The sequence below is a fragment of the Passer montanus genome, unplaced genomic scaffold, assembly GCF_014805655.1.
Source record: "Passer montanus isolate IOZ18808 unplaced genomic scaffold, ASM1480565v1 scaffold35, whole genome shotgun sequence".
Taxonomy (NCBI): Eukaryota; Metazoa; Chordata; class Aves; order Passeriformes; family Passeridae; genus Passer; species Passer montanus.
The window spans coordinates 1,575,986-1,602,479 of record NW_024368263.1 but is presented as its reverse complement, the minus strand read 5'-3'; the positions used below and the strand labels follow the sequence as shown (position 1 = coordinate 1,602,479).

At 47.3% G+C, this 26,494-nt stretch overlaps 2 protein-coding genes across 16 annotated transcripts in view; one reads left to right on the top strand and one right to left on the bottom strand.

The window, feature by feature from the left end:
- Positions 1-832: 832 nt before the first annotated feature.
- Positions 833-2,033, top strand: LOC120505603 (GTP-binding protein Rhes-like). Its single transcript, XM_039716301.1, has one exon. The coding sequence runs from the start codon at positions 985-987 to the stop codon at positions 1,609-1,611; it is 627 nt and encodes a 208-aa protein (XP_039572235.1). The 5' UTR covers positions 833-984; the 3' UTR covers positions 1,612-2,033.
- Positions 2,034-11,790: 9,757 nt separating this feature from the next.
- TNRC6C (trinucleotide repeat containing adaptor 6C) overlaps positions 11,791-26,494 on the bottom strand; it is a 97,981-nt gene continuing 83,277 nt past the window's right edge. For 7 of the 15 annotated variants that reach the window (XM_039715771.1, XM_039715777.1, XM_039715783.1 and 4 more), the window contains 7 exons: positions 25,579-25,770; positions 25,013-25,156; positions 22,177-22,293; positions 19,718-19,912; positions 18,368-18,440; positions 16,920-17,057; positions 11,791-14,993 (listed from right to left, as the gene is read on the bottom strand). In XM_039715771.1, the coding sequence (XP_039571705.1) occupies positions 14,633-14,993; positions 16,920-17,057; positions 18,368-18,440; positions 19,718-19,912; positions 22,177-22,293; positions 25,013-25,156; positions 25,579-25,770 (1,220 nt within the window). In that variant the 3' untranslated portion in view covers positions 11,791-14,632. The remainder of the gene's footprint in view (positions 14,994-16,919; positions 17,058-18,367; positions 18,441-19,717; positions 19,913-22,176; positions 22,294-25,012; positions 25,157-25,578; positions 25,771-26,494) is intronic. The other 8 variants (XM_039715779.1, XM_039715782.1, XM_039715776.1 and 5 more) reach the window with 3 other exon arrangements.

Here is a 26,494-nt window from a genome sequence, read left to right as displayed (position 1 = left end):
AAACCTGTGTTAAAGCTCCAAAAAACCACATGCCCACAAGTTAGGTTAGAAACTTATTTGAACTTCCGTGCAAGTTCCCTTTGTGTTTGCACTTTGCATGAATGAGCTCCTGAGACCGCTCCAGCATGGGGTGGAAGGTGAGTGCTGAGCAAACACAGCTGGATGGGGCAGCCTGCACCTCCAGAGCAGCCCCAGTGCTGGGTCAGGGCCGTGGCTCCCCGGCATCTGCTCCCGGCGAGCGCCGCGCGTCGTCTTCATGGAGATTTCATTTCCCCCTCTGGTTAAATATTTCACAAAAATCACCGGTAACTGACAGCTGAATGAGGAGGTTATGACAGACGGGAGAGCTTATTTTCCCCCCTCCAGCCAAAGATTTCATCGCTTCACTGGAGACTGGGCACGTTCACAGCAACCCTTTCTGCAAGCGAGCGCCCAGCCCCGAGCCGGCGCAGGAAACGCCGCAGGTGCCACTGCCCAGCCCCTGGCCAGGAGCCACGCCAGGGCTGGGGATGGCCACCGAGTGTCCCCTGGCCAGGCAGGCCAGGCCAGGCAGCGCCCGTGGCTCTGTGGGGAGCTGGCGGTGCAGCGTGGCCGCGGTGCCGCCGCTGCCGGCAGCGGTGCAGCGCTGCTGCTGCACTGCAGGGCTGGAGTGGCTTTCCAGGGCTGAACTCCGCGGATTGGCCCGGAGCACCCCGCTCTCCTCCCTCCCTGCCCTCCCTCCTCCAGCACCCACAAGCCACGGAGATTGGACAGTTTGGTGCCACATGGCAGAGGGGAGCTAGGATAAAAAAATGAGCTGGGCGCGGGGATTGTAGAGTCCGCGGCAAAGGAAGTTCGCGGCGCGCTGGCACCAACATTCGCTGGCTGAGCTGAGTCAGTGCAGGGAGCACGGACAGACGGACACACCACCGGGGCTGCAGCCACCCAGGGACACCTGCGGGGTGAGCACCAGCTGCGGAGCATCCTGTCCCCTCCGTGCCAGCCATGTCCCTGGTGGTGAAGGAGAAGAACCACGTCCGGTTGGTTTTCCTGGGGGCTGCCGGCGTGGGCAAGACCTCGCTGATCCGGCGCTTCCTGCTGGACACCTTCGAGCCCAAGCACCGGCGCACGGTGGAGGAGCTGCACAGCAAGGAGTACGAGGTGTGCGGGGCCACGGTCACCGTGGAGATCCTGGACACCAGCGGCAGCTACTCCTTCCCGGCCATGAGGAAGCTCTCCATCCAGAACAGCGACGCCTTCGCCCTGGTCTACGCCGTGGATGACGCCGAGTCCTTCGAGAGCGTCAAGAGCCTGCGGGAGGAGATCCTGGAGGTGAAGGAGGACAAGTTCCCTCCCATCGTGGTGGTGGGCAACAAGGCGGAGAGCGGCGGCGAGCGGCGCGTGCCGGTGGAGGACGCGCTGTCGCTGGTGGAGCTGGACTGGAACAGCCGCTTCGTGGAGGCCTCGGCCAAGGACAACGAGAACGTCCTGGAGGTGTTCAGGGAGCTGCTGCAGCAGGCCAACCTGCCCAGCAGGCTCAGCCCCGCGCTCTGCAAGAGGAGGGAGACGCTGCCCAAGGAGCAGGCGCTCAGGCCGCCCATGAACAAGACCAACAGCTGCTCCGTGTGCTGAGCGCGGCTGGAAACTCAGGTGGGCCGGGTGGGAGAGGCACTGCCCCGGCCAAAACCCCCCCTGCTGCCTCCCACCCCTTCCCTCCTCTTCCTCACCCAGCCCAGAGGAGCGGAGAGGGTGGGAGGTGACCCGAAGGTGGGGTGCTGGATGGGTGTGGGGAATTCCCAAAAAAGCAGGAGGCTCACCTGGGGAGCAGCCGTGGGTCAGGCAGGGCGCTGAGGGCAGGCACGGGCAGGGGGGCTCTGGCAGATGTGGGCACCTGCAGCTGCATCAGCCCTGCCAGCACCGCTGTGCTGGCACTTGAGTCTGGTGTCACCTCGTCCCCAGCACCTCCAACCTCCTGGCATGGCTCTGGCACCCACAGCACACCCGAGCAGTCCTCAGTCTGTAGAACATGTGATAGGGTGGTCTGTGCATCAGTTTGGTTTTCTCTATTCTCTTTCTGTTTGTTTTGTTTTGTTTTTTTTAAGCATTCCAAGTAAATAAATTGTTGCAAAGTGGAGCTGGAAAATGTCTTGGTTTCTTTCTCCTGTATTTCAGGTGCTGCAGTGCCTGCTATCAGTGTTTTATGCTCTTATCACTGCATTTTGCCTTCCCTCCTCTGCGCTCCAGGCTCATGTGGAGTGTCCTGGCACTGGAGGAGCCTCCCCTGGCAGTGCCAGGACATTCAGAGTTATGATTTTTCTAATAATTTACCCACACTGACATTTTTACTGAGCAGCAGAAACCAACAATAAAACATCTTCTCACCTCTGAGCACAGAAAATAACACCCAGCCATTAAAAGACAGCTGATCCACTGAAATAAAAACACAAACATGTTAAAAGGAGATAATAAACGGCACGGGGGGAGGCACAGGAGAGCCGTGTTTGCTGTGCTGAGCGTGCCCTGGACTGATTTACTCTCCCCTCACACAGCCCAGCCTGGCTGTAATGAGCACTTAACCTGCCCAGCAGCCCCACACACACACCAGAAACAGAGATATCAAAGCCTGATGGATTAAGAGTCACCCCCAGCTCCACACCAAGGGGGTGGGCACTTTGGGGTCTGCAGCTTTCAGAAGCCCAGCCCTACAGGATGGTGGCCCCTGATCAGCTGGGGAGGCACCCGGGGATGCCAGCCCTTCCCAGGGGAGCAGGGGCCAGCAGGGAGAGCCCGGCCTCCCCGTGGGCATCACCTGCTGGGACACCCTGCTGCCACCTCTGCCGTGGGCACTGGGGCCACCACAGCGACCTCCAGCCAGGCAAGCCCTCCTCCCGGCGTCAGGTGAGGGACAAGGCTGGGGACAGGCAGCAGAGGGGACAGGCAGGTGCCACCAGGACCTGCTGTGGTGGCTCAGGTTGCCCTCACCTGTGTCTCACAGCTGCCACCACGGCGCCCTGCCCAGGTGTGTGGCTGTCCCTCACCCAGCGCCTCGGGGACACACAGGGACACACAGAGCTGCCCAGGATGGAGCCTGTCCTGGGGAAAGGGAATTCCCTGCAGGGAAGGACCAGGAGCAGCTCACTTTGGGCACCTGCAGTGGGGCTGGGTGTGACGGACGCAGGCACAGGGATGTGCCCACCAGGGGACACCTGCAGGGCTGTCCCTGCCCACACCCAGCCCCGGCCGTGCAGGGACCCCTCCTCTCACTGAGCAGCAGCCCTGCAGCAGCCCCACACCTCCCAGGGCGGGTTTGGCTTTGGGGGATGCACAGCCAGGAGCACCAGACCCTTTGGTCCTGGAAAACAGAAGGAAAACCTCCCTGCAGTGTGAAAAGAGGGATCTGGGAAGGGCAAGGCTGGCCCTGATCCACGGCCAAGGTCTGGAAACAGCCCCTCCTGGGGGTCCCAGCAGCCTGGAGAGCCCCCCGAGCTCCTCCCCTGCACCCCACCTCTGCCTGCCCCGGGCAGAGCAGGAACCCCGGGGGCTCCAGGACCCCAACTCCCAGCCAGCCCCAGCCCAGGACCTGCGGGGTGCAGCAGCCACTGCTCTGCAGATGGATCCTGACCGAGACGCTGCAGCTGCAGGAATGAGACTCTGGAGGTGCAGGGGATGCACAGGGGGGTGCTGGAGGCGGCGGAGCTGCAGGAGCAGGTGATGGAGGCACAGGAGCTGCAAAGGGACATGCAGGAGATGCTGGAGGTGCAAAAGGACATGCAGGAGATGCAGAGGAACATGCAGGAGGTGCAGAGGGAGATGCAGGAGATACACGGGGACGTGCAGGAGATGCAGGAGCTGCAGAGGGACAAGCAGGAGGTGCAAGGGAGATGCAGGAGGTGCAGGAGGTGCAAAGGGACACGCAGGAGATGCAGAGGAACATGCAGGAGGTGCAGGAGATGCAGAGGGACATGTAGGAGATGCTGGAGGTACAGAGGGACATGCAGGAGGTGCAGGAGCTGCAGAGGGACATGCAGGAGGTGCAGGAGATGCAGAGGGAGATGCAGAAGGTGCAGAGGGAGCTGCAGGAGGTGCAGGAGCTTCGCACGCAGGTACGGGACCCTCTCCTCGGGCTCGCCTCCTGCCCCTGCAGCGCCGGGCTCCAGCAAAGAGCGGAGCCATTGGAGGAGCCCTGCAGCACCCGGTGCCCCTCGCCCAATGCCTGCCAGCCTTGTAGAGCCCCTCCCGCCCCCCCGGCCGCCCCCAGCCCCACTTCCCCCGGCCGTTCTGGAGCATCTTCCCGCTGTGCCTGTCCTTCCTGCCCCGTGCGCTCCAGACTCGCCTCCCTGCCCCACGCTCACCCAGAAGAGCTCCGTGTGAGCCCTGCTCTGTTCCACATGGCCAGGAAAGTTCACCCCCAAACACCAGAGGTTTATGACCAAAAAGGAGACTGAGGAGTCCTTTAACTTTATCCGAATAAAAGGAGAGGCCATGGGGCTTCCCCTGGGGTCTCTCAAGTTTTTGGAGGATGCAGCCTTCTTTTTATCCCAATTTCCCACATTTCCCTCTCTCTTTCCCCATTTCTGAGGTACCTGAGAGGTACAGACTACCTGAAATGCCTGATACCAGAGATTTCCCTCTAAAGTACAACCCTCATTTTTAGTTTTTAATTCTTATGGAATTTAGGATTTTTTCCCCATTGTTTCTTTCACCTTTCAATATCCAATTCCATTTACCAGCAAACCTACAAACAAACTGTAAAGGCAAACACCTTTTATCCATCCATCCATCCATCCAGCAGCGGAATCCTTCCCATTGTTTCTTTCGTTCTTTTACCCGCAGCCTGTTTGTTGCTCCCAGCATCCTGCATCCCATCCTCGATCCGGGAGCTGCCCGGGCTCGGTTTGGGCACAATCAGCCGGGGCAGGGAGCTCAGCCCGGGCTCTGGGAATTGTTTTGCCTGCTGCCCTTGGCTCCAGCCCTGACTGATGGGCGGCCCCGGCACTGTGAGAAACGCCAAGCTCTTGTTTTAAAATTTTTAAAAAGTTTAATAGTAATAAAACGGGTATAAAAAGAGTAATATAATTAGAGTAGTAAAAATTTGGACAATTTGGAATAGGACAATACGAGACAATAAGAATAAAGAGTTACTGAGACTCCGAGTACCTTTTCTGGGCAAAATAAGCCTGAAAAGGACACCCGTTAACAGAGGATTAACCCTTAAAAGCAGCAGCCTGTTGCATATTCATACACTTCACAGATGATGCATAAATTCCATTCCAACAAAGGATTCTGTCTGGTCAGTGTCAGCTTCTTCTTCTGAATCCTGACTGCGTCTTCAGGGCTGAGCGAGGCGAGAAGAGCTCGATAATGGAGCAATAAATTCCCTTTCTCTGAAAGGTTTAGGTGTCCTGTGGCTGCTGTCTCGGTGCTTGTCCTCTCTTAAAAAAAAAATCTTACATAGCATAGTTTCTATTTTAACATAATCGTATAACTTAAAACTATATTTAACACACTATTTAAGAAAATGAATACAGCATAACTTTCTAACATAACAGATATAATGTTAATTTCAGTATTTGCGAAAAGCCAACCATAAAACACGCATTTTTCACAGGCATGACCACCCACGCCGGGGACACCCGCAGCAAAATATTTGAAAGCCAAAGCAGCACTTAGTCGTTGAGGGGTAATTAAGGGTGTTTGTCTTTAGGAGCTGTGGCCGAGCGAGGCGCAGCGCCGGGGAAACGCTGAGTGCCCTGGACAGAACAAACCTCATCACATGAGCCCCATTAGCTGCGATTCGGGGAATCGTGGGGCTGCTGGGGCTGGAAAGGCAGCGGGAGCATCCCCAGGGCAGCGGGAGCATCCCCAGGGCAGCGGGAGCGTCCCCAGGGCAGCGGGAGCGTCCCCAGGGCAGGGGGAGCATCCCCAGGGCAGCGGGAGCATCCCCAGGGCAGCGCCCGGACACGCAGAGCCCCGAGAACGCCCCCCAAGAGGAATCGGCCTCTCCTCCCGGGTGACAAGCGACACGATGACAGGGAACAGCCTCTCCAGGGCAGGTTTAGGTGGGGTGTTGGGGAAAATTTCTTTTCCAGAAGGTTTGCCCAGCCCTGGCGCAGCTGCCCGGTGGAGTCACCGAGGCCGGGGGGATTTAAAGGACTGGATGTGGCACTTGGGGACATGGGTTAGAGGTGGGCTTGGCAGGGCTGACCATTCAGTTTCATGACTTTTGAGGTCTTCTCCAGCCCTGGTGATTGCATGGCTGGATCCGAGCACAGCCCACGGTCCCGGCTTCACCCTCCTCTTGCAGAGGAACCAGCACCCCCTGCCCTGCACCCCTGCGGCAGAGCAGCCTGCAGCACACGGAACTGCCCCGGGACACGAAACCCACCTGGAATCGTGCCCAAGAAAGGAATTTTATAAAGGAGCCCCAAAGAAATACCGGGCTGGGGACAGGAGCGGCTCCGTGGCACCACCCTGTGGGGACAGCGGGAATTGCAGCCGGGGACAGGAGGGGGGCTCGGGGACCCCCGAGAGAGACCCCGGACAGCGGGCTCCTGTCCCCACTGCCCCGAGACCCTGGTGACAGCGGGCTCCTGTCCCCACTGCCCCGAGACCCCGGACAGCGGGCTCCTGTCCCCACTGCCCCCTGTGGCCACTGACTCCTGTGACCACCAGTCCCTGGTACTGCTGACCCCCGTGACCATCAATCCCCTGGGACCACCAACCCCTTTCATCAACGACCCCTGCCACCCCTGACCATGAGACCATCGATCCCCTGGGACCACCGACCCGTGTGAGCACTGATCCTTGTGGCCACCAGCCCCTCTGACCACCAGCCCCTGTGACGATCAGATCCTCTGACCACTGACCCCTGGGACCACTGACCCCTGCAATCACCAGCCCCTCTTACTGACCCCTGTGACTGCCAGCCCCTCTGACCACCAATCCCTGTGGTCAGAAGCCTCTGAACACTGACCCCCGTGACCACTGACCCCTGTGGCCACTGACCCCCGTGGCCACCAGCCCAGCGTGCCTCAGGCCTGGGGCCACTGCAGATTTCTTCCCCGGGCAGAACAGATTGCAGGAGCTCAGGGAACCACCCACTGCAGGGCTCCAAGCGTTTGCAAAGAGGATTTACAGTCCTTTGCCTTTTAATTGACAGCTCAAAGCTCAGCATGCTGAGCTTTGCTTGGCACAAAGGCTTTTTTGAAATCGAGGGGCTCCAGTGAGGAGCCCCAGCTGCTCTGCAAACCCCTGTGTTCATGCCCTGCATCCTCCAGAGATCCAGGCAGCCTCAGGGGAGCTCTGACCCCGTGGGCTCACGGTCATGCCTTTATGGAACAGGGCTGCTGCAGAAAATGAGAGGAAAAGTGGGGTTTGTTCCCCTGGCACAAAGCTGTGCCCTGGAGGGGCAGTGCCCCCCCGAGCCCCCGAGGGCAGAGTGGCTCCTGGGGCTGGGCAGCACCACCAAAACCACAGGAATCTCCACTCCAGTCCCAGATTCACTGCAGAGCTGATCATCCCATCCTGGCTCTGGCCCTAATCCCAGGGCAGCAGAATCCAGCATTGTCAGTGCTGTGGAAACCCTGATGTCCCTCATGCTGCAGCCTTGCACCCCACGGGGACATGCCAAGGTGCTGATAACCATTTCTGGCTTTACAGACCATGAACTTTCAGAGATTTCCGTGATAAATATGCAAAAGAAAAAACCAAAAAAAGTAAAAGAGTTGATAAATGCTCTGATTTGGTATTTCTGCTCTGGGGTCCCACACAGGCCAGCAGCTGGACACACAGCTGACCCCTCTGTGGTGACAGTGAAGCCAGCAGAGCACTTTTAAGCACTCTTTTCAACTCCTGATGTGCCAGGGGAATGCTGCACTTTAGATGACTCATATTGACAAGAACTCTAGGAATAATCCCATTTGAAAAATGTGATATTTGGCCTCCTAACTTTGTTGAAGGTTCAAGTAGAGAAGGAGACTTCAACAAATCTCCTTTAGACTCACTTCAGAAAGTTTTCCTTTCTCATCTAAAGATTGTGCCCACAGTGGGTTCCAATGTCCTAGAATACCTGAATTCTTTAAATCAGATCAAAAATCAGTGTTTGAGCTGTAAGGGCATAAGGATCACTATCTCAGCTGTGAGATGTCTGTACTAGATGACACAACCTCAGTTTTGTACTGGGTCCTGATATTTTTTTAATATTTTTTAATACTTTTCCTTCTGTCCCACCCCAATTAAGGACAGAACAAAATTACCTACCCTGTGTCTTAAATTCTGTATTATGAAGGTTTAGTGTTTTGTGCTTAACTCCCACTAAGTAACAAAAACCACTTTTGTGCTGCAGACAGAGTTTTAAGGCTTTTTTCTCCATTAAACCCAGTCTGAGTCCCTGAATGCCCAAAAGCAGCACCAAGGGCTGTCCAAAGATGTCCCAGGCTGCAGTCACTGCTGGTCCCAATGCCCAACTTTGTGTTTTGCGTTTCAGAAGAGCCCCCAGAAAAGGGATTTTTTCCAAGAAAGGTGCTGAAGCAGCCTGGGGAAATGATTTTGAAACTACTCCCAGCTGTGCTCCCAGCCAGGTTACTGTGGAACCCATAATTCACAAACCAAGAGGCACAGAAAGCTGAGGAGCAGGAAATAAAGGACGAGAGTCCAAGACAGAGAGCAGGACACAGCAGAACCCCCTCACTGCATGCTCGTGTTTGCATGGTGGTGCTGTAGAGAAGTGCATCACTGAGCCAACAGGGAAACCAAATTTTTTGTTCTGTTTTTTTTTTTTTTAAATTTTTTTTTGTGTGGTTTTTCTTTTTTTAAAATTTGAGTCATTTTTAGTTCTTTCAGAACTCAGACTCCCCTATAAATCAGGCAATCCCTGTGCAATTCCCTCCAGCCCTGTCCCTGGGCTCTCCACCCTCCCCACAGCAGATCCATCCCCCCTTGGATGCTGCTGGGAAAAAAAATCCCGGCATTTTTGGGAAAATACTCATCAATAAAGGCATCCCGGGGTGATCAGAGCTGTTTGCAGCCTTTTCCTTCAGGATCTGTGATTTTCCCAGCACAGAGCCAGGGCTGCTGAGCTGTGGGGGCTGATGTCTGTCCCCTCCTCTGCCTTTCAGGTATTTTCTGCTTCTGCTCAATCTCCCACTGGGATTACAGCTCTAATTAGGCAACTTGCAGACTTCACACAGGCAGAAGCTGCCATTCTTTACCTGTGGAATAATCACCTCCTCTGCCTTCATCAGAAGTTCCCTGGCATCTGTAGGTAGGGAAGAGATGGGAGGGACAGAGGCAAGTGACAGGAAAAGGCAGAAAAAGTGGGTCCTGCTTGAAATGGGATAAAATAATGAAAAAAAGTGAGCTTTTCCTGCTCTTGTGGGGTATTCCTGTGAGTAAAACGTAATTGTAAAGCCTGAATGTTGCAACCAAAACAAGGAGGCCTACTGCAAAAATGGAAGGAGGATCTGCTCTTTTCCAACACCACCAGTCACACCACTCTGCAGCCTGCCTGAAAGTGTTTCCAGTACAAAGGAAGAATAAATTCAGATAAATTAGGAAGTGGGCAAAGGATCCAGGAGGTGCTGGTGGCATCATGCAGGTGGCACAGAGAGGGTGGCACAGTGTGGGTGACACCGTGCGTGTGACATCGTGCTGGTGGCACCGTGCTGGTGACCTCATGCAGGTGGCTCCATGCGGGTGGCAGCGTGTGGGTGACATCATGCAGGTGGCATCATGCGGGTGGCCCCGTGCTGGTGGCACCGTGCTGGTGACCTCATGCAGGTGGCTCCATGCGGGTGGCACCGAGAGGGTGGCACAGAGAGGGTGGCACAGAGAGGGTGGCTCCATGTGGGTGACATCGTGCAGGTGGCATCATGCGGGTGGCCCCGTGCTGGTGGCACCATGTGGGTGACACCGTGCTGGTGACATCATGAAGGTTGTGGCCCCGTGCTGGTGGCACTGTGACAGCCCTGCAGCGCTGCCCGGGGACTCCAGGGCACTGGGCTGTGGCTCTGGGGGTGCCCGGCTCCCCTCGGCTGGCACGGGGGAGCTCCACAGCCCAAATCCTCCAATGTTTTCCAGTTCCAGACTCCTCCAACTCCAGGAATTCTTAACATATACAGATAGCCATATACATTTTTTTGGTTGTTTTTAATTAAAAAGCTCCTTCACATACACAATCATATACTGAATTAGCAAGAACAGCAATATATTTCTTGGAGAAAAGCAAAACATCTGCTCTGCCAGTGCCACCCACAACCAGACAAAGAACTGAGAAATGTGACAGTTTCAGACCACTTAGGAAAGAGAAATTCTCCTGGCCTAGACAGGGAGCCATGCAGTGAAGGTGCCATGGAGGGTACAGCAAACGCAACATAAAGACAAACACAAAGTGTTAAAAATGTTTTCTTGTGAGGATTCTGCAGCCAGAGGGTGAATCCTGATCATCAGGAGCTTCTTTACAATTTAAGAGATACTGGATAGCATTGAAGGAGAGGAATGACACTGAATAAAATAAAGAGCTATGCAAACACTGAAAGATTGATTTTGGCCAAAAGCTGAAATTTCCTTTAATGTATTGGGGGGGGGGTTCTGAATTTTAAGAGTGCATCTGGTTTACAAAAAGTTGTTGCTGCCAACCTCATGGAAGAATAAAACATCTGAGTCCATATAGGGACCTCAATGTCTTGGCAACAAAACCCAGAGACACCAAAACTGAAAGCCCTCCTTGCCAAGGACAAAATGCCCAACAAAACACAAACCCATGAAAGAATCAGAGAAGGAAAAAAAAAAAAAAGGCAACACTCTTTTAAGTTTCATTATAAACACCTGGAAGAGGAAAAAAAAAAAAAAGGAGGTGGGAGGGGAAGCAGCTTCCAGTAAAAAAGAGCTGTGTGATTTTGGGGCCAGATCAATCAAATTGGCAGAACAGGCTCCAGCCTGGGAGTTTTTGCTGTTTCCATAACAGAAATTACCCCCTAAGCTGGATTTGAGTATTTTAACTGTATCCTATCTGCCAGCACAACTCAGAGCCAACTGCCCACTGGGTCCTTGCTGGGAATTTGCTCATGGACAATCCCAGTACCAGTGACAACTCCCAGTGACCCAGCTGTTCATGCCAGATCCTCCTTCCCAAAGGGATGGGGGGAACGAGCTCCTCTGGCCAAGCTCACACCCCTGAGAGCCGGGGCCAGCCCTGCTCAGCACCAGTGGCCCCAGTGCCAGGGGGGCTCAGGGACTGGTTTGGGGAGGCAGGAAAGGCCAGGGAATGGAGCAAGGCTGGATCTCCCCATGGACCCCCAGCCCTGCACCTCCTGGTGGCACCTTCGGGGTAAAAGAACCTTCGAGTGGTGAACATCTTCCTACACTCAAACCCTGCAAGGCCAAACATGAAAACATTTTGCTGTTTCTCCCCTTTTTAGGGGCTACTGCTCACCTCAAGATCAGATCTCTAAACTGGCAATTTGAGACATCCAGGGCCAGAAACTGGGGAGGAGCTGGGGGAGCCCCAGCCTGGCTGGAGGAGGGAACAAACTCAGCTACTGTGCTACTGGAGACATGGATAAATGAGAAAAAAAACCAGAATCTGAAGGCAAAAATGGGTTCTGCTGCTCCTGGATGAGACGTGCAAAGCGTTGATGGAAAAGCTCATGAGTGTCACCAGCAGAGAGCACAGGGGTGACCACAACAGGAGGGGTTTGCCTGTCTGTACACGGAATTCTCATTCAAAATTAAACTCCTTCCATGAAATACCTTCACAGATTTAACAATATATATATATTTAGTATCCCCTGCATAAAAGAAAAGTACACATTATTTCAACAGCCAAGAAAAAACTGCAATTTATTAAGTTTCAAAGAATCTTCGTACTCTTGAAAGCAACTTTCGGTGCATGTTCTTTTAACAATCACATTCTATGAGGAGAATAAACATTAAAAGCCACAATTGTTGGTTTTCTTTTTAATCTCAGAGTTACAGACATCTTTAATTCAAAAGGAAAGGCCAAAAAAAAAAAAAAAAAAGCCCCTAAAAACAAAACCCACCCTTTCCCCCACCCCAACCCCCCCAACAGAAATTTTCATTCCCAATTTGAAAATATCAGGAGTTTTTCTACAACTCAATGCTAAACTTCAGCATGGAAAATTGTATGTAAACACGCACATACACACATACATATTTTATATAAGTGTGTGTGTGTATATATATGTATATATAAAATATATATGTAGGAGGCGTGTAATGGCAATGAGATGCAATTACTCTGAGGAAAGGTTATTCAGCTAAATACACTACTAAAACTTGAGGAAAAAAAAAACCAAAACAAGTCTTGAACCCAGTTTGTGCATAGTTCATGATCCTCTATAAAACCAGCTTTTGTTAATTTGCAATCTTGCAGGACCCTTTAAATCTGATAAAACCATTAAAAAGCTAATCTTCCAAAAAAAAAAAAAAAATGTAATGCACAAGTTTCCTGATCCAAGCAGGCAGGGAGCACAATGTTCATATAATTTTTAAAACATACTTGAAGTGTATGTTATTCCATTGTCTTTCTTCCTTTCAAAACAATCAAAAACATTGATCTTTTTTTAAACATAAAGCGATTTTTTAATATATAAAGCACTCTTCAAACATCTATTTCTTTTGAGTCCATTATTTGGTAAATATGTAACTGCTACACATTAGATTAGGTATTTTTCTTCTTTCTTACTGTCTTTTTTTTTTATTTTATTTTGTTTTTTAATAATATCTTCAGTGCTAGGAGTTGGGTTTTAAAAATACATGAAATGGTGTGGAGTTGCTCCTCGGGAAACCCGGCTTTCCTGAGACATCTTCCACCATGTGCAAGATAGTGATCACAAAGTTTTCGCCACTTTGACGAAGAGGAGGAAAACAACAACAAAAATAGTACACAGCAATGGCCAAAGAAAAGGATAATACAACAACACTGTTCAATCCCAGAGCTCTGAAGTAGCATATCTTCATTCTGAAAATAGTTTTCTTTACGATGGAAGTCTTTTTTTTTTGTTTGTTTTGTTTTTTCTCTTTTTTTTTTTTTTTAAATTCCTTTTTTTATTTTAAAGTTTGAAGGAGAAAAAAAGGTCTGTAAACAGGTGGGAGCCAAAACTCCTGGCTCCTCCAAAAGCAGTCAAAACTTATGTCCAAGTGCTTGTTTCTGTTCCTGCTTGCAAGGGAACTATCAACTCTTTACAATTATCTATGGCCACAGTTCAACAAGAGTATTTTTTTTTTTAAACTTTATATTCCGAATGGAAAAATGGTGCAATACTCCGGTAATAATTTTCTTGCATTAGTCCACAATAAAAAGCCGCTAAAGGTAGATATACATATTATTCTCCAGAGATACACACTGTAATTTTAAAATGCAATAAGAGTCCTTGAGTAAACATTTACACGTGAATTGTCGCCGGCCCCTTCTATCAGTTTCTTTCCTTTTTTTTCTCTTTTTCCTTTTTTTTTTTTTTTTTTTTTTTTTTTTTTTGTTTTTTTTTGTGTGTTTTTACCATTACAGGATTAGCTACAAGAAGGGCTGCGGACACTCAGTGCAAAGTTAGAAGCTAATAACAATTAAACATTTGACCAATGAGCAAATAAAAAGCATATACTGAACCAAAGGAAAAAACTTCACACGTTGAGTTAAATTTCACGTGGGCACACGCACACACAGGCAGGCACACACACACTCACATCTGTCCCAACAAAAACATAGAGTCTGAACTTTTAAAAAACAAAATTCTTAGAGCCTGTTTTTTGTGTACTGATGCTGACCTGGAAGTGTAATAATTCAACTCAGAAAGTGTTCACATTTTGTTATTGGCCTGCTGGATTCAAGTATTTGCATGTTGATATGGTTTGTTGCTTTTTTTTTTTAAGTATTTTTTTCTTTCTTTGTTGATTTTTTTATTCTTTTTTTTTTTTACTTTTTCTATTTTTTGGGATTAAAAAAATGACATGAAAAAGTAATGAAACAAGGGTAATGTGCATAGGCAGATCCATGGGAGTAGTGGACACAGAGATACCCCAACCCTGCCCTCCCTCCCCCCCTCTCAACCTGTACAGTCCAGAGTTGCCACTCGGAATCATCACTTTTCTGTACCAATGGTAAAATATCACACTTCACCCTTTCTGATTATTGGGTCCGCCTCTGTAATGTGCATAATAGTCACAGGCTCATTTAAATAGGCTTTCATTTCCCCTTCCCACCCCCCCCAGTTGATAAAATAACCCTTTCCAGCCCAAATTCTGAAAAGTGCCCTTCATGATAGACCTATTCTAAGCAGCTTTTATACTTGGTTTTGAAAAATCACCATACAAACATCAGGAGACGACATAAAACAAAAACAAAAACAAAAAAAAAAAGCCATGAAAAAAGTAAAACCTGTCATTAGCATGTGACACTGACCAAAGGAGCCCATACTGTTTCAGGAACAGTTCACAAGGACTTCTGCAGTTTCAGATTCAATATTGGACAGAGGTACTAAGGAGGGCTGCCAGTCTCATGGGTTAAAGCTGGATTCTTCATCACGCCCGGGACTGGAAAGGGTTACCATTTCTTCTTTTTTTTAATTTTTTTTTTAATTTTTTTTTTAAATTCTCCGTTATCCTTTAGTGCTGATGATTGTTCCTTCCACCGTGTCTCCTAGATGGACTCCCCGCTGAGCAGATCCCCTGGCAGGAGGGTGTTGAGGGGCGTGGGGCTCCCGATCACTCTGCCGTCGTCGGCGCTGGGGGGTCCCCAAAGGCTGCTGGAGTACTGGGGCACCCCTCCCCACAGCAGGTCGCTGCTGCCCTTGCCCCCCAGGCACGGGGGGTTCCAGTGGCCGGCGTCGGGGCGCACCAGCCCGTGGGAGCTGCCCGAGGAGCCCAGGCGGCCGGGCGTGGATCCAGTGTTGGACTGCCAGCTGGAGGTGGGCGGCAGCGCCTGCCCCTGCGCCAGGAACCGGTTCACCTCCTCCTCGCCTGCAAACTCCGCCAGGATGGTGGTGTTGCCCAGGACACACCTGAGATGGGGTGCAAAGGGTGCTTTCTGTCAGGAATGGCTGAGGGAGCTGGGATCAAACAGCCTGAGCTAACTGCCTGAAGGAGCTCCAGGGAAAACGGACAAAGGGGAATGGCTTCAGCCTGACAGAGAGCAGCGTTAGATGGGCTGTGAGGGTGGGCAGGCCCTGGCACAGGTGCCCAGAGAAGCTGCCCTGGATCACTGGAGGGTCCAAGGCCAGGCTGGACAGGGCTTGGAGCAGCCTCAGGAAAGGCTGAGGGAATTGGGATCAACCAGCCTGACCTAACTGCCTGAAGGAGCTCCAGGGAACACGGACAGACTATGGACAAAGGGGAATGGCTTCAGCCTGACAGAGAGCACGGTTAGATGGGCTATGAGGAAAATATTCTTCCCTGTGAGGGTGGGCAGGCCCTGGCATAGATGCCCAGAGAAGCTGCCCCTGGATCACTGGAAGGTCCAAGGCCAGGCTGGATGGGGCTTGGAGCAGCCTGGGACAGTGGAAGGTGTCCCTGCCATGGGGAGGTGGCACGGGGTGAGCTCTAGCATCCCTCCCAACCCAAGCAATTCTGTGACAGGGATCCACCTCCCCCCAAGCTGAAATTAAGGTGAAAATTTCCACCACATCCACTCTAGCAACCCCTGTCTCTTCAACCCAGCCTGCTCTGTCCTGTTTTCTATCCACCTTTCTACATCCACAAACACCCAAATGCACACAGGTGGAGACCACATCCTCTTAACTCCACATCCTGGAGCCTCAATCCTCTTCAGGAATAAGGACAGAAGCTCTCCAGCCAAATGATGCTCCCACTGCCTCAGTACTTTCTATAACCTGATGATAAAGGGAATTGCTTTCCAACTCTAAATACCCAAGTAATTCTCCTGAAACATCACTCTCTGTATTCTTCATCCTGCCCATTGGCCCTGATTTTACCCTTATGCCAATCAGTCCCACTGATTTTAAAACTCCTAGATTTTGTTGTCTTACACTTCTCTCATAACTCCTTTTAAAAAAGGTGACCATAATGAACACATTGCTTATTTAGCATTGTTTTACCCTCTCTGTTTCTCTCTAAAGCTAAAACCTTGTCCTGTGCTTCCTTTCAGCTTCCTTTGGACTCCTCACCACATCTTACAGCCTCAGTACTTTCTATAACCTGATGATAAAGGGAATTGCTTTCCAACTCTAAATACCCAAGTAATTCTCCTGAAACATCACTCTCTGTATTCTTCATCCTGCCCATTGGCCCTGATTTTACCCTTATGCCAATCAGTCCCACTGATTTTAAAACTCCTAGATTTTGTTGTCTTACACTTCTCTCATAACTCCTTTTAAAAAAGGTGACCATAATGAACACATTGCTTATTTAGCATTGTTTTACCCTCTCTGTTTCTCTCTAAAGCTAAAACCTTGTCCTGTGCTTCCTTTCAGCTTCCTTTGGACTCCTCACCACATCTTACAACTTATTTGTGGCCTTACAGGTGACAAGTCCTAACTGAGGATATTATTTAGGCTGAATAAAGTTTTGTAATGACTCCTAAAAAGATTTTGTTGTCTTACACTTCTCTCATAACTCCTTTTAAAAAAGGTGACCACCATGAACATATTGCTTATTCACCATTTTTTAACCCTCTGTTTCTCTCTAAAGCTAAAACCTTGTCCTGTGCTCTCCCTCAGCTTCCTTTGGACTCCTCACCACATCTTACAACTTATTTGTGGCCTTACAGGTGACAAGTCCTAACTGAGGATATTATTTAGGCTGAATAAAGTTTTGTAATGCCCTCTTATTCAGCATCTACCCCCAGTTAACTTTTTTTCATCTCATTAGGTAATCTTAAAAATTAAATTGCAGTAACTAGTGATCGGTTACACCTAAGAAATCTTTCCTGAGCTAGAGCTAGCTTTGTACAAAAGAAAGAGGGAACGTACATGTGCAGAGACTTCTGGGCCTTGGCTGCCTCCTCCTTGGAGCTGTATCGGACCACGGCGTTGCCTTGGGTCAGGTTCAGGTGGAATGTGATGAGAGGGCCGTGCTGCAGGCACAGCGTGCGCAGCGTGGAGCCATCGGGAAAGGGAAAGGGAAAGGGAAAGGGAAAGGGAAAGGGAAGGGAAGGGAAGGGAAGGGAAGGGAAGAGCAGCCACGTTACTGCTGGTTCCTGGCCTCCTTTGCTTCTCTTAAGGTTGGGGTTGAAGGGTTTGAGGATGTGTTTTGTGTTCAGACTTAGGTGTTTGATGGTTTTTATCCATATTGTAAGTTGTGAGTGCTATAGTATTTTACTAGTAACTTGCAAAATGGTTAATTATTTTTCTAGATAAGGTTTTTTAAGGTTAAATTATCTCATTAAGAAATTATATTTAAATTATTTTTACTTTTAACTCAATAACTAATCCTTCAAATTCCGCAATGCAGACTTTTCTGTCTAATTACCCAAACCTATGGAGAAGGTGAAGAAGAAGGATTAGTTATTATCCTAAAACTTCTATTTTGTTTTTTATATATTGCTATATTTTAAAACTTTATGGTTTTTATCCTGTGATATTACACACTTCTAATTAAACTACACATCCATAATCACAGTGCAATTAATTAATTTTGGAGGCTTTTTTTATGGCCTCAGGTCAAATATAGTATTTTCTTGTGGATTTGTGCCCTTTTAGTACAGGAAGTTTAAAATTCTTAGCATCCAGGGTTCCAACAGGTTACCTGTGGTATTGTCATCTTACCTTAAATGCTTAATTAACAAGTGCTTAAAAGCTAAAGAGTGAGTACAAGTGAAAGGAAAGTACTTAATTACACACTTATTGCTCTCTTCATTGAGGGAGATATCCTGTCTTCTAAAGAATTTCCTACAGTCCAGAGCATGAATTTTCTCAATTTAGGTTATATAAATTATATTTATCATCAGATGTCCACAGAAATCCAGAAATAAGTTAAAGGGAAAACACACTACATAAATGTAATTAAATTTTCCCAAGATTAATTTGGATGTCTGCATCCAAGGCTTTGTGACTTATGTTCTGCCTTTGGAATGACACCGTGAAGGACAAGTAGAGGATGTGACAGACATGTGAGAGGAACCCAAAAAACCCACAGGAAAATCAGATTTTACATCTCTGTCTGTGCTTTACCACATCATTCACCTCCAAACTTGAAATGGTGCCCACTGAATGACTAATTACAGGCTTGAAAGTTCACTCTTGATTTGACAGCACTTTGAACACTTAACAAATTCCCTGCAGAAGACAGATACTTGTAATAAATGCAGAATAATTATTCTTCTTTCAAATGAATCAAATGGCCACGGCTGCTAAGTGTTGTTCTCATCATCTCTTAGATTCAGGTGTTTTTTCCTGGGCAGTTTTGTACAGTTGCAGTTACCTGGGGGGTGAGGTTCCGAAGAACCAGCCAGCTGCTTGTTCTCCCTGAGCTGTCAGTACTCCATGCAGAACCTGCAACACAAATCCCACAACAAAACATTTGAGCACAGTCTCTGGAGAGCACCTTACAGGCAAATTTATCTGGAATCACAACACACTAACAAGCCTCAGTGCTGCTGAAAACAAATCCTGCAGCAGTTTCCTCACATCTTGATTTACTGCCTCTCTTGGAAGGAAAGGCTGCAGAATGAAAAGCTGCTTGTGTTACATTTCCCAGATCTGTGGCATTTTTCATACTCCCACAGTAACTATTAGGGAGCTAACAGATGCAGGTATGGCACTGCCACAAACTGCATCCTCAGGATGCATTAGAACTAATCTGGAAGACACATTTTAAAAGCAGTTCTGATGTCCAAGCTCAGATTGCTGCCTGCTAATAAAGATTTTTATAGCACTGCAGCACTCTGCTCTCTTGCCAATGACAGATTAATGTGTATGACTTATTCAAAACAGGTATTTCTACACTGACAATGTTCTGATTGAAGATACAAGGACATAACAAAAAAAAAAAAAACCTGCCCTAACCACCTCAGCCTGGTGCTTTACAGGAAGAAGCTGTACAAGCTTGATATTTAGGAGTGGCATTTGAGAATCACAGTGCATCCTGTGGGTGCTCCAGAGAGAATCCTGGGAGCAGCTTTATCTGCCCTTCCAGGTGGGGGTTTGGTGAAGAAATATTCAAAATAAATGGCAGGAAGAGGGAAGAATATTTAATTCTCAACTTAGTGTAAGCAGATTATTAAAACAGCTTTATAAAATAGAAGTAATATCTGCACATACATCTATGTTTATATCAATACAGATATCTAAATACAGATATATACATTTAGCCAGATCCATGGCTTCTCATATTTGTATTAAAGCAAACAAAGGCATATTAAAAAAGGGGCCAGCATGAAAAAATTCAGCCATTCCCTGAGGGCCCTGTAATGCCATCAGGTCCTAAATGCTTCACATCCATGTGTTCCATATTAAATTCCACAGGCTCCTCTGGGAGTCTTAGATCACACCACAGAACAGGACACATGTTTGAAAGACATTTTTAGAAATTAAGGGAAAAAATCCTAGTTGGGAGTTGAAGAAATTGGGCAATTCCTATGTGAAATCACTACCATGACCAGCTGAAAGATGCTTCATTTACAACTTGTTCAAAGTGAAATAAAGAGCCAGGAGATGCACCCCCAGCACAGAACACTCCAGCTGTGTTAAAGCTCTGCTTTCTGGAGCCCCACAGGCAGAGCAGGAGCAAACAATGCTGAAAAGAAGGCAGAAAAGAGAGCTGTGAGTACCAGAGGAGTAAGAGCTGGTCCAGCCCAGGGGACTGGCACCCCACGTGGAGGATGGCTTGGTGTTGGTTAAGCCTGGAGGAGGTCTGGTTGGAGCTGTAGTGTTTCTGGGTACCTTCCAGAGTTCGTGGGACAGAGAGGCTTGGGTGTGAGAGATTGGGCCAGAGGACCACGTGGACTTGATGTCTGACAGTTTACCTGCAAGAGAAAAACAGTACAGTTGGGTTCTTCACTAATGGGCATCGTGGGCTGCATCCTCCCAGCTTCTCAGGAGGAAAAGAAAACTTTCTGTACCACCCACTGCTATACATCCTATATTAAATATACTGAAATAATCCTACATTTGAACCTGCTTAAACCACTGTTCACAATTTTCAGTACTTTTGTGTTTAGTGAACCTCACACTACCTGCTACATGCAAGTTCCCTTTTGAAAATCTATTGTTTTGTTTTCTTGTAAAAGATGATACATGGAAAGAAGTCCAGAAAATGGACGTAGGTATTTGAAATTTGATTTCACCCAAATTATAATGAAACACTTCAAGACTGTCTCGCTCAAAGGTTTAACAGGACTTAAACACTTTTTCTTGCACAACTCATTTTACCTAATATAAAGAATTCAGTATATCCATATGTTCTTCTGATGCATTATTAAAATTCTAAAGATCAAAGACCCACAAAAACTTTATTTCTGAATATTTGAAGTAACCTCTACTATTTTTCCAAGTATCTTTGAGAAAAACTAAGTCTTCAGAAGATCAGACCACACCACAACCCTTCAGTCTTTGTAACTTTCTGCTGTTGCTTGCTCTTTCCCTGATCAGTTTTCAAACTCTTACTGCTGTAACTGCCAATTCAAAGTTTTATAAAATAACACAAACCCAAGAACAGCAGACACATTGCAGCATTCAGAGGGGCAGACTGGATTGATTTAAATAATGGATAAGAAAACAAATCTTTATTCACCTTTAGCCTTTCCTCTGATACCAACATGTGCTGTGCAATCAGAGCCAAATTTCCCTGTCACAGCCCAGTCCTGCTGCTCCCAGCCCTGGCACATGGAGGGCTGGAATGGGCTGAAAGGGACACAATCCTGCATCTCCTGCCCCAGCAAATGATGCTGTGACTGTGCTGCCCTAATGTTTTAATGCTGATTGCAGAGAATAAGAAAATATTTGGTCTGATAAATTCCAAGATGCAAAGAGCTTGTGAATTTTTATAAAACTAGAACTGGCAGATTTAAGTTTCAGTGCTTTAAGACTTCAGGCAGGCAATGAGTAATTCTATGAGTCCCAAAGCCAAATTTACCAGTTGCAAAATCCCAGACTCAGTTACATGCACACACATTCCCCAAATTGCCTCCATTTATCTAAATCGTTTAACTCAATTATTTCATATTGAATCATAACAATTTAAGTGAAAGGACAACCACTCTCCCATCTTCTGGCAAACTGTAGCAACAAAAACATTTTGACAATGACAATGAGGACATTAATGAGTGTAAAATGGTGAGAGGAGAGGAGGAAGTCTGAGTTTGAGAGCTCAGAGCAGCCCAGCCTGTGATGGGCACCCAAGACAGGCACAGCACCACAGGCCAGGTGTTGCTATGTCACTTCTTCTCATGGGGTAACACAAACATTAGATGATACTGCAAAAACAACAACAACAAAAAAAGGCAGCAAAAAAAGCAGAAAAGCATGGCAGATAAAGAAAAGCAAGTCACTCCTTTCTTTTCCTTTCACTGGAGGAAAATATCCCAAATTATTCCTTTTTGTTTTGCATTCTGCAGCCTGACCCAGAGGCTGCACCCTCAGAGAAGTGGGGGGCTTTCAGTGGATCAGCATTTCCTTATCTAATCCATCTATACAGCCCAACACAATTCTAGAACGGGACAAACTGCATATTTAGGTAGCTGGTTTGCATGCAAAGTTTCCATGTTTTGCAAAAAGAAGTTCCAGAATTTAGAGCTCAGTAAAGTAAATGGGGTAATGTTTTAGCTCAGCCATATAGGGGAGCATCAGGCTTTGGCTTGACTATTAAAATACACTAAAGAGCCCCAACCCAACCCCCCAGAGCCATGCAAAAAGCACCCCTTGGAGGCACTACTGAAGCCTTTTCTGAGCTGAAGGTGTTTCACTGTTTTAACAGTGAGTTCTTTTACAAAAATTCACATCAGCTCTTCCTGGAAGGGTTTATTCCTGCTGAGGCCCTGGGCAGTGTTCCTCCCCCTCAAAGATCTCGATGCCAGAGTGACACCAAGTGGAATAAATCCATTTTTTCCTCAGCACAATCCCAGGCTCACCATCCACCACTCCCCACCGCAGAGCTGCCAGGAGAGCTGCCACCTAGCACAGGGCTCCAGGGACACTTCTGCCTGGGGCAGCACTCCTGCAAGCACGGGCAGAGCACTCCCTAGGGCCTTTTCCTGGGAATGCAGAAGCTGTGGAAGCAGAAAGGCCGTACCTGCAATGCTAGGTGCAGATGCAATGCTGCTGAAAGAGCTACTGTAGCCGGAGGCACTAAGCGGCCAGGCACTCGATGAAGGCAGCGTGGCATTCTGAGATGATGTTGGGGATGACCCTGCAGAACCAGCAGAGAAGCAACTAAGAAAGATGGGCATAATGATGTTTGGTGTGACATAAGCAAATCTGTTATGTGCAAATACAAACCATGCAAGGCATTCTCCTTAATTAGCCTGGTCTCTGAAGTCTAGAATGAAATGTTGCTAGAAGCACGATAAAGTGAGGCAGAAGTCTTTAGGAGGAAAGAGAAGAAAGCTGGCACAGGAACAATTCTAGTGCAGAAGGTAAATTCTGCATTTCCTTTAAGATACATGACTCAGAAAGTCAGTGTTAAGGTGTTTAGTCTCAGAGGAACAGGCTTCATTTATAAATGTCCTCTGCCAGCTGACTTGGGCAATGGCAACTGTAGATGAGCAGAGATGTGTATGATAAACTAACCTCTTACCACGGGTGATCTATCCTAAATTACTCAAGGTAAACACTTCCCCTACATCCTAATGCCCACAAGTATCTTTAAATTTTTGCAGACTTTCAGTAAAAGCAAAGATATATTTCAGCAATCTCCTCTCAAACTGATATTATAAATGAAATAGCACAAAACCACCTCAGTAAATCATTTACAATCTGAGCATCTATCTAAGCACACATACAATTTCCTTACTGGCAGCAAATGAAAGAAACTGAACATAAAATCAAAAATCTTCATTGCAAAGATCAGGGGAGCTGGAAGTATTCTCTCTAGCCACCAACAAAATCAAGCGTGTATCCTGGGTGACTTATCATTCCTGACACACAGAGATGGGCTCTGATACTGAACCATCTTTAACTGACTAATAAAAATAGGTGAGCTCTGTAGCAAAGAGCACTGTGTTCAGGTAGAAGGGAGAAAGCAAAAGGACAATCTCATCCCTCACAGCTCAATAAAAACACAGGCTTTGTTTTCAGTTGGAACAGCAACCAACCAAACTTCACCTTAACCAGACTCCCTGTGCTCCAAGGGACACTGACACAGACACCAGTTTAAGGCAACAGAACTCTCTATCAGACCCTGTCTGGAAATAATCTATTCCCCAGGCAGGAACTATGGAATTATAGCAGATTCAAAGGCCCACAGAGCTGAAACTGGTCCTGATTCCTTGTGGCTACAACTTTTAGCTCATAGGAGCTGACCGTCCAAAGATTCACTAGCAAACAGGGCAAAGCAAAAATGGACCCAAAAGATTAAGTCTGACCTGCTTTTAAGTGCAGAGGGTAAGGACAGCACACCCCACAGCCTGACCCTTTACCTGGGGAGCAGCTCTGTCTGTCAGCACAAGCTCTGTGCTTCAGGCTGCACTTATACAAGCATAGAGAAACAGATTCTGCAACTATAGTTTTTTATTAAAATTCTATTATTACCAAGCTAAAAAGCTAATGAGGAAAAGAAGCACACACTGACCCCCACAGGCACTGCTTTTCAGAAGGTCTGACCTCTTGAGGGCCTGTTTACTTCTGCTAAGACCATCTCTGCTGACCTTTCTAAGGAGAGGAGTTATTTCTTTATTCCCCAGGCAGATTATGCACCAACAGAGCTCATGTTCTTTCTCTACAGCAGCAAGACCTGTAGTGGATATCATCTGATTTTACAGGTAGAGCTCTGTAGGTTTAGGCTTCTGGCCTGAACAGTATTTCCTGGGTGCACTCTATTTGAAGTGTCACTGAATTAAACATTTTACAACTTTTCTTTTTATAACTTCAAACCTGCCCGTCTCCTTGTGAGCACTTTGGAGTCATTCAAGTTAATTCAACCTTACTCATTACCCAAATACTTCATGTTTGAGCTGAAAGAAAGGCTGCTTCTTGCTAAGAGACAACCAAAATCACTGCAGGCAATCAACACTCTGCATTCCTTTCCCTCATGTTTCACATCCCTTACCTGAGGTAACAATCCCAGAGCTGCACCCCCACTTCAAGAGGGTCACAATCTGTGCTGGTATCACAGATGTAACTGTTAAAACAAACCCCATATTTTATTCCTGACAGGTCCTTCAGGACAGCCTGGTTATATTATTCCTGTGCCAACTGCAGTGCTCTGACAGAGTGCAGATAACTTTGCTATTTTGGCACTCAGATCACAATTAACCAAGCCACCTTTCCCTTGATCAACTTCCAGCACATGTAGCTAATAAGTAGCACAGTCCCAATGCTTTCTTGTTTTATAGAATTCCCTTTTTATTCTGAAGTAAGCACTGCCAAGACAAAAGGAATGGAAATAGCACTGGGAAATACTAGTTTACTAGTCAATTCTCAATTTTTTTTCTTTTATGGTTTTGGAGATAAACCAGTTCTAATTTATTTTGCTTATTGATCTTCTAACAAAGCTACAGTTAATTAGTGTAGCAGAAGCCTGCTGTCTCAGCAACAACTGTGGAACTTTGTATTGAGTCTTCTGAGAATTTCACCAAGTACGGAGGAGGGTGGGCAGTGTGGAGAGCAAAATATTGTTCAAAACCTTGTGATACAGGTCAGAAAAACTTCCAGTGACCACAGAAGTTTAAATTACATCTCACAGCCTTTTCCAATATAAAAGTATTTACGTTCCCATGGAAAACAAGAAATTTCTTAATCCCTTCTTTTTAAACAATTATTTCTGGATATTCAGTGACAGTACTGAGCAGAAGCATTATTACATTAGGATCACATGCAAAAAATATGTTATATCTGTAACAAAAGAGGCCAACCCTTTTTTGGAAGGGAAAAGAAATTATGCAGAGATGTGGAAGCAGTTTGTTGGTTACCTCCACTCTTGAGCAGATAGCGATTCACATCCTGTATCGTGGTGTTTATGGTGGGCCCAGTTGGGACACTGCCAGGAGTAACATCGGGGTCATTTTCAGGATCAATGTTCTGCAGTCCTTTCCATGGCACTCCTGGGTGAAACTCTGTTTCCAACACAATAAAAAGGGAAGTGTGGGAGGTTGGAATTCTCCACAGCTCCTGAGCATCAAGATTCAAGAATGTTTTTGAGCGACACCAGCCCAACAGCAAGGCTTTGTGTCACTACAACACATGAAATAACACGACGCAGACACGTAGCTCTCCCAAGGCAAAAAGGCACTTTTCATTTCTGACTCCAACATTTATAGATTTCCAGAAGTGACACTGGATTGGAGGGTGACAGTGCCACCTCTCCAATGACATTGGACAAACCAACAGTCCATCAAATTTCTTTTCGTCCATAAAAGAATGCAAAACAATAAGTTGTTTACAGAAAGTGCATGAGAAAGTTCGTTACAAGAATGTAAACATCAGAAGGCTTAGAAAAACTTTAAAAATCAGGGTGACAGGCTTTGGATTGAGTTACCTGGTGGCCAGTTGATGCTGGAGCCATTGGAAATCTTATCACTATCAGATTTGGCACGTGACCAGCTGTGAGGAACAGCTACGGGTGGGCTGGCAGGAGACTCACTGTTCTGCATCAGATCATAGCGGCCGTAGGAGTCATCGAGGGAGGACTTTCCCGGAGGACCAATGCTCAAACCTCCAGGGATAGCACCTGCAAGGAGTCACAGGGGTTGTGGGCTTGGAATTTCAGCAGGATATATTTTGTTATTATTTGATTTTTTTTTTCTTTCTGTATTACAAAGGTAAAACGAAAACCAAAATGTACAGAAAGCCAAGCTTAATGGCATCTGAGGCCTTAGCAGGGACTACAGCTGAGAGACACACTGCTGGTACAATCTAGACACTCAAGTTAAAGAACTCTGCATTCAATTCCTTCCAAAAAGAGACTAAGTAATTCAAATCATCACACTGTTGGGAAATAGGAACTTGCTGAGGCAGCATACCAAGGAATATCCCTCGGCTCATCCTTCCCTAGGCATTCAGTGCTGACAGGGTGGATGATTTGAAATGGCTGTTCTCATGTTCCTACAAACTATCAAACAACAATTTGGCATCAGCAGTGCAGCTACTTGCAGAATAAAAAACTGATGTAAAAGAAGTAATTCATGCTGCTCAGAATAAAATCCAGGATATAATAAAGTTAACGAAACCCCATGTTCTAACAGAATAAATTTGAGACAGGAAATAAAGGAAAACTGGCTCAGGATACTGGAGGCATTAGGGATAAAGGTCACTTCTAGAAAAGGAAGAGGTTTTTGCCCCTAACTCTAGGCTGAGTAACTATGTAATCCATCATATACTTTTTATACAGGGAAAGGTTGATGATACTGGAAAAATTGTGGGAGAAAGCCAATGTAAAGTTTTTTTGGATTGAA

Coding starts and splice junctions, on each gene's coding strand:
- LOC120505603 (XM_039716301.1), top strand. CDS start 985: ATGTCCCTGGTGGTGAAGGAGAAGAACCACGTCCGGTTGGTTTTCCTG.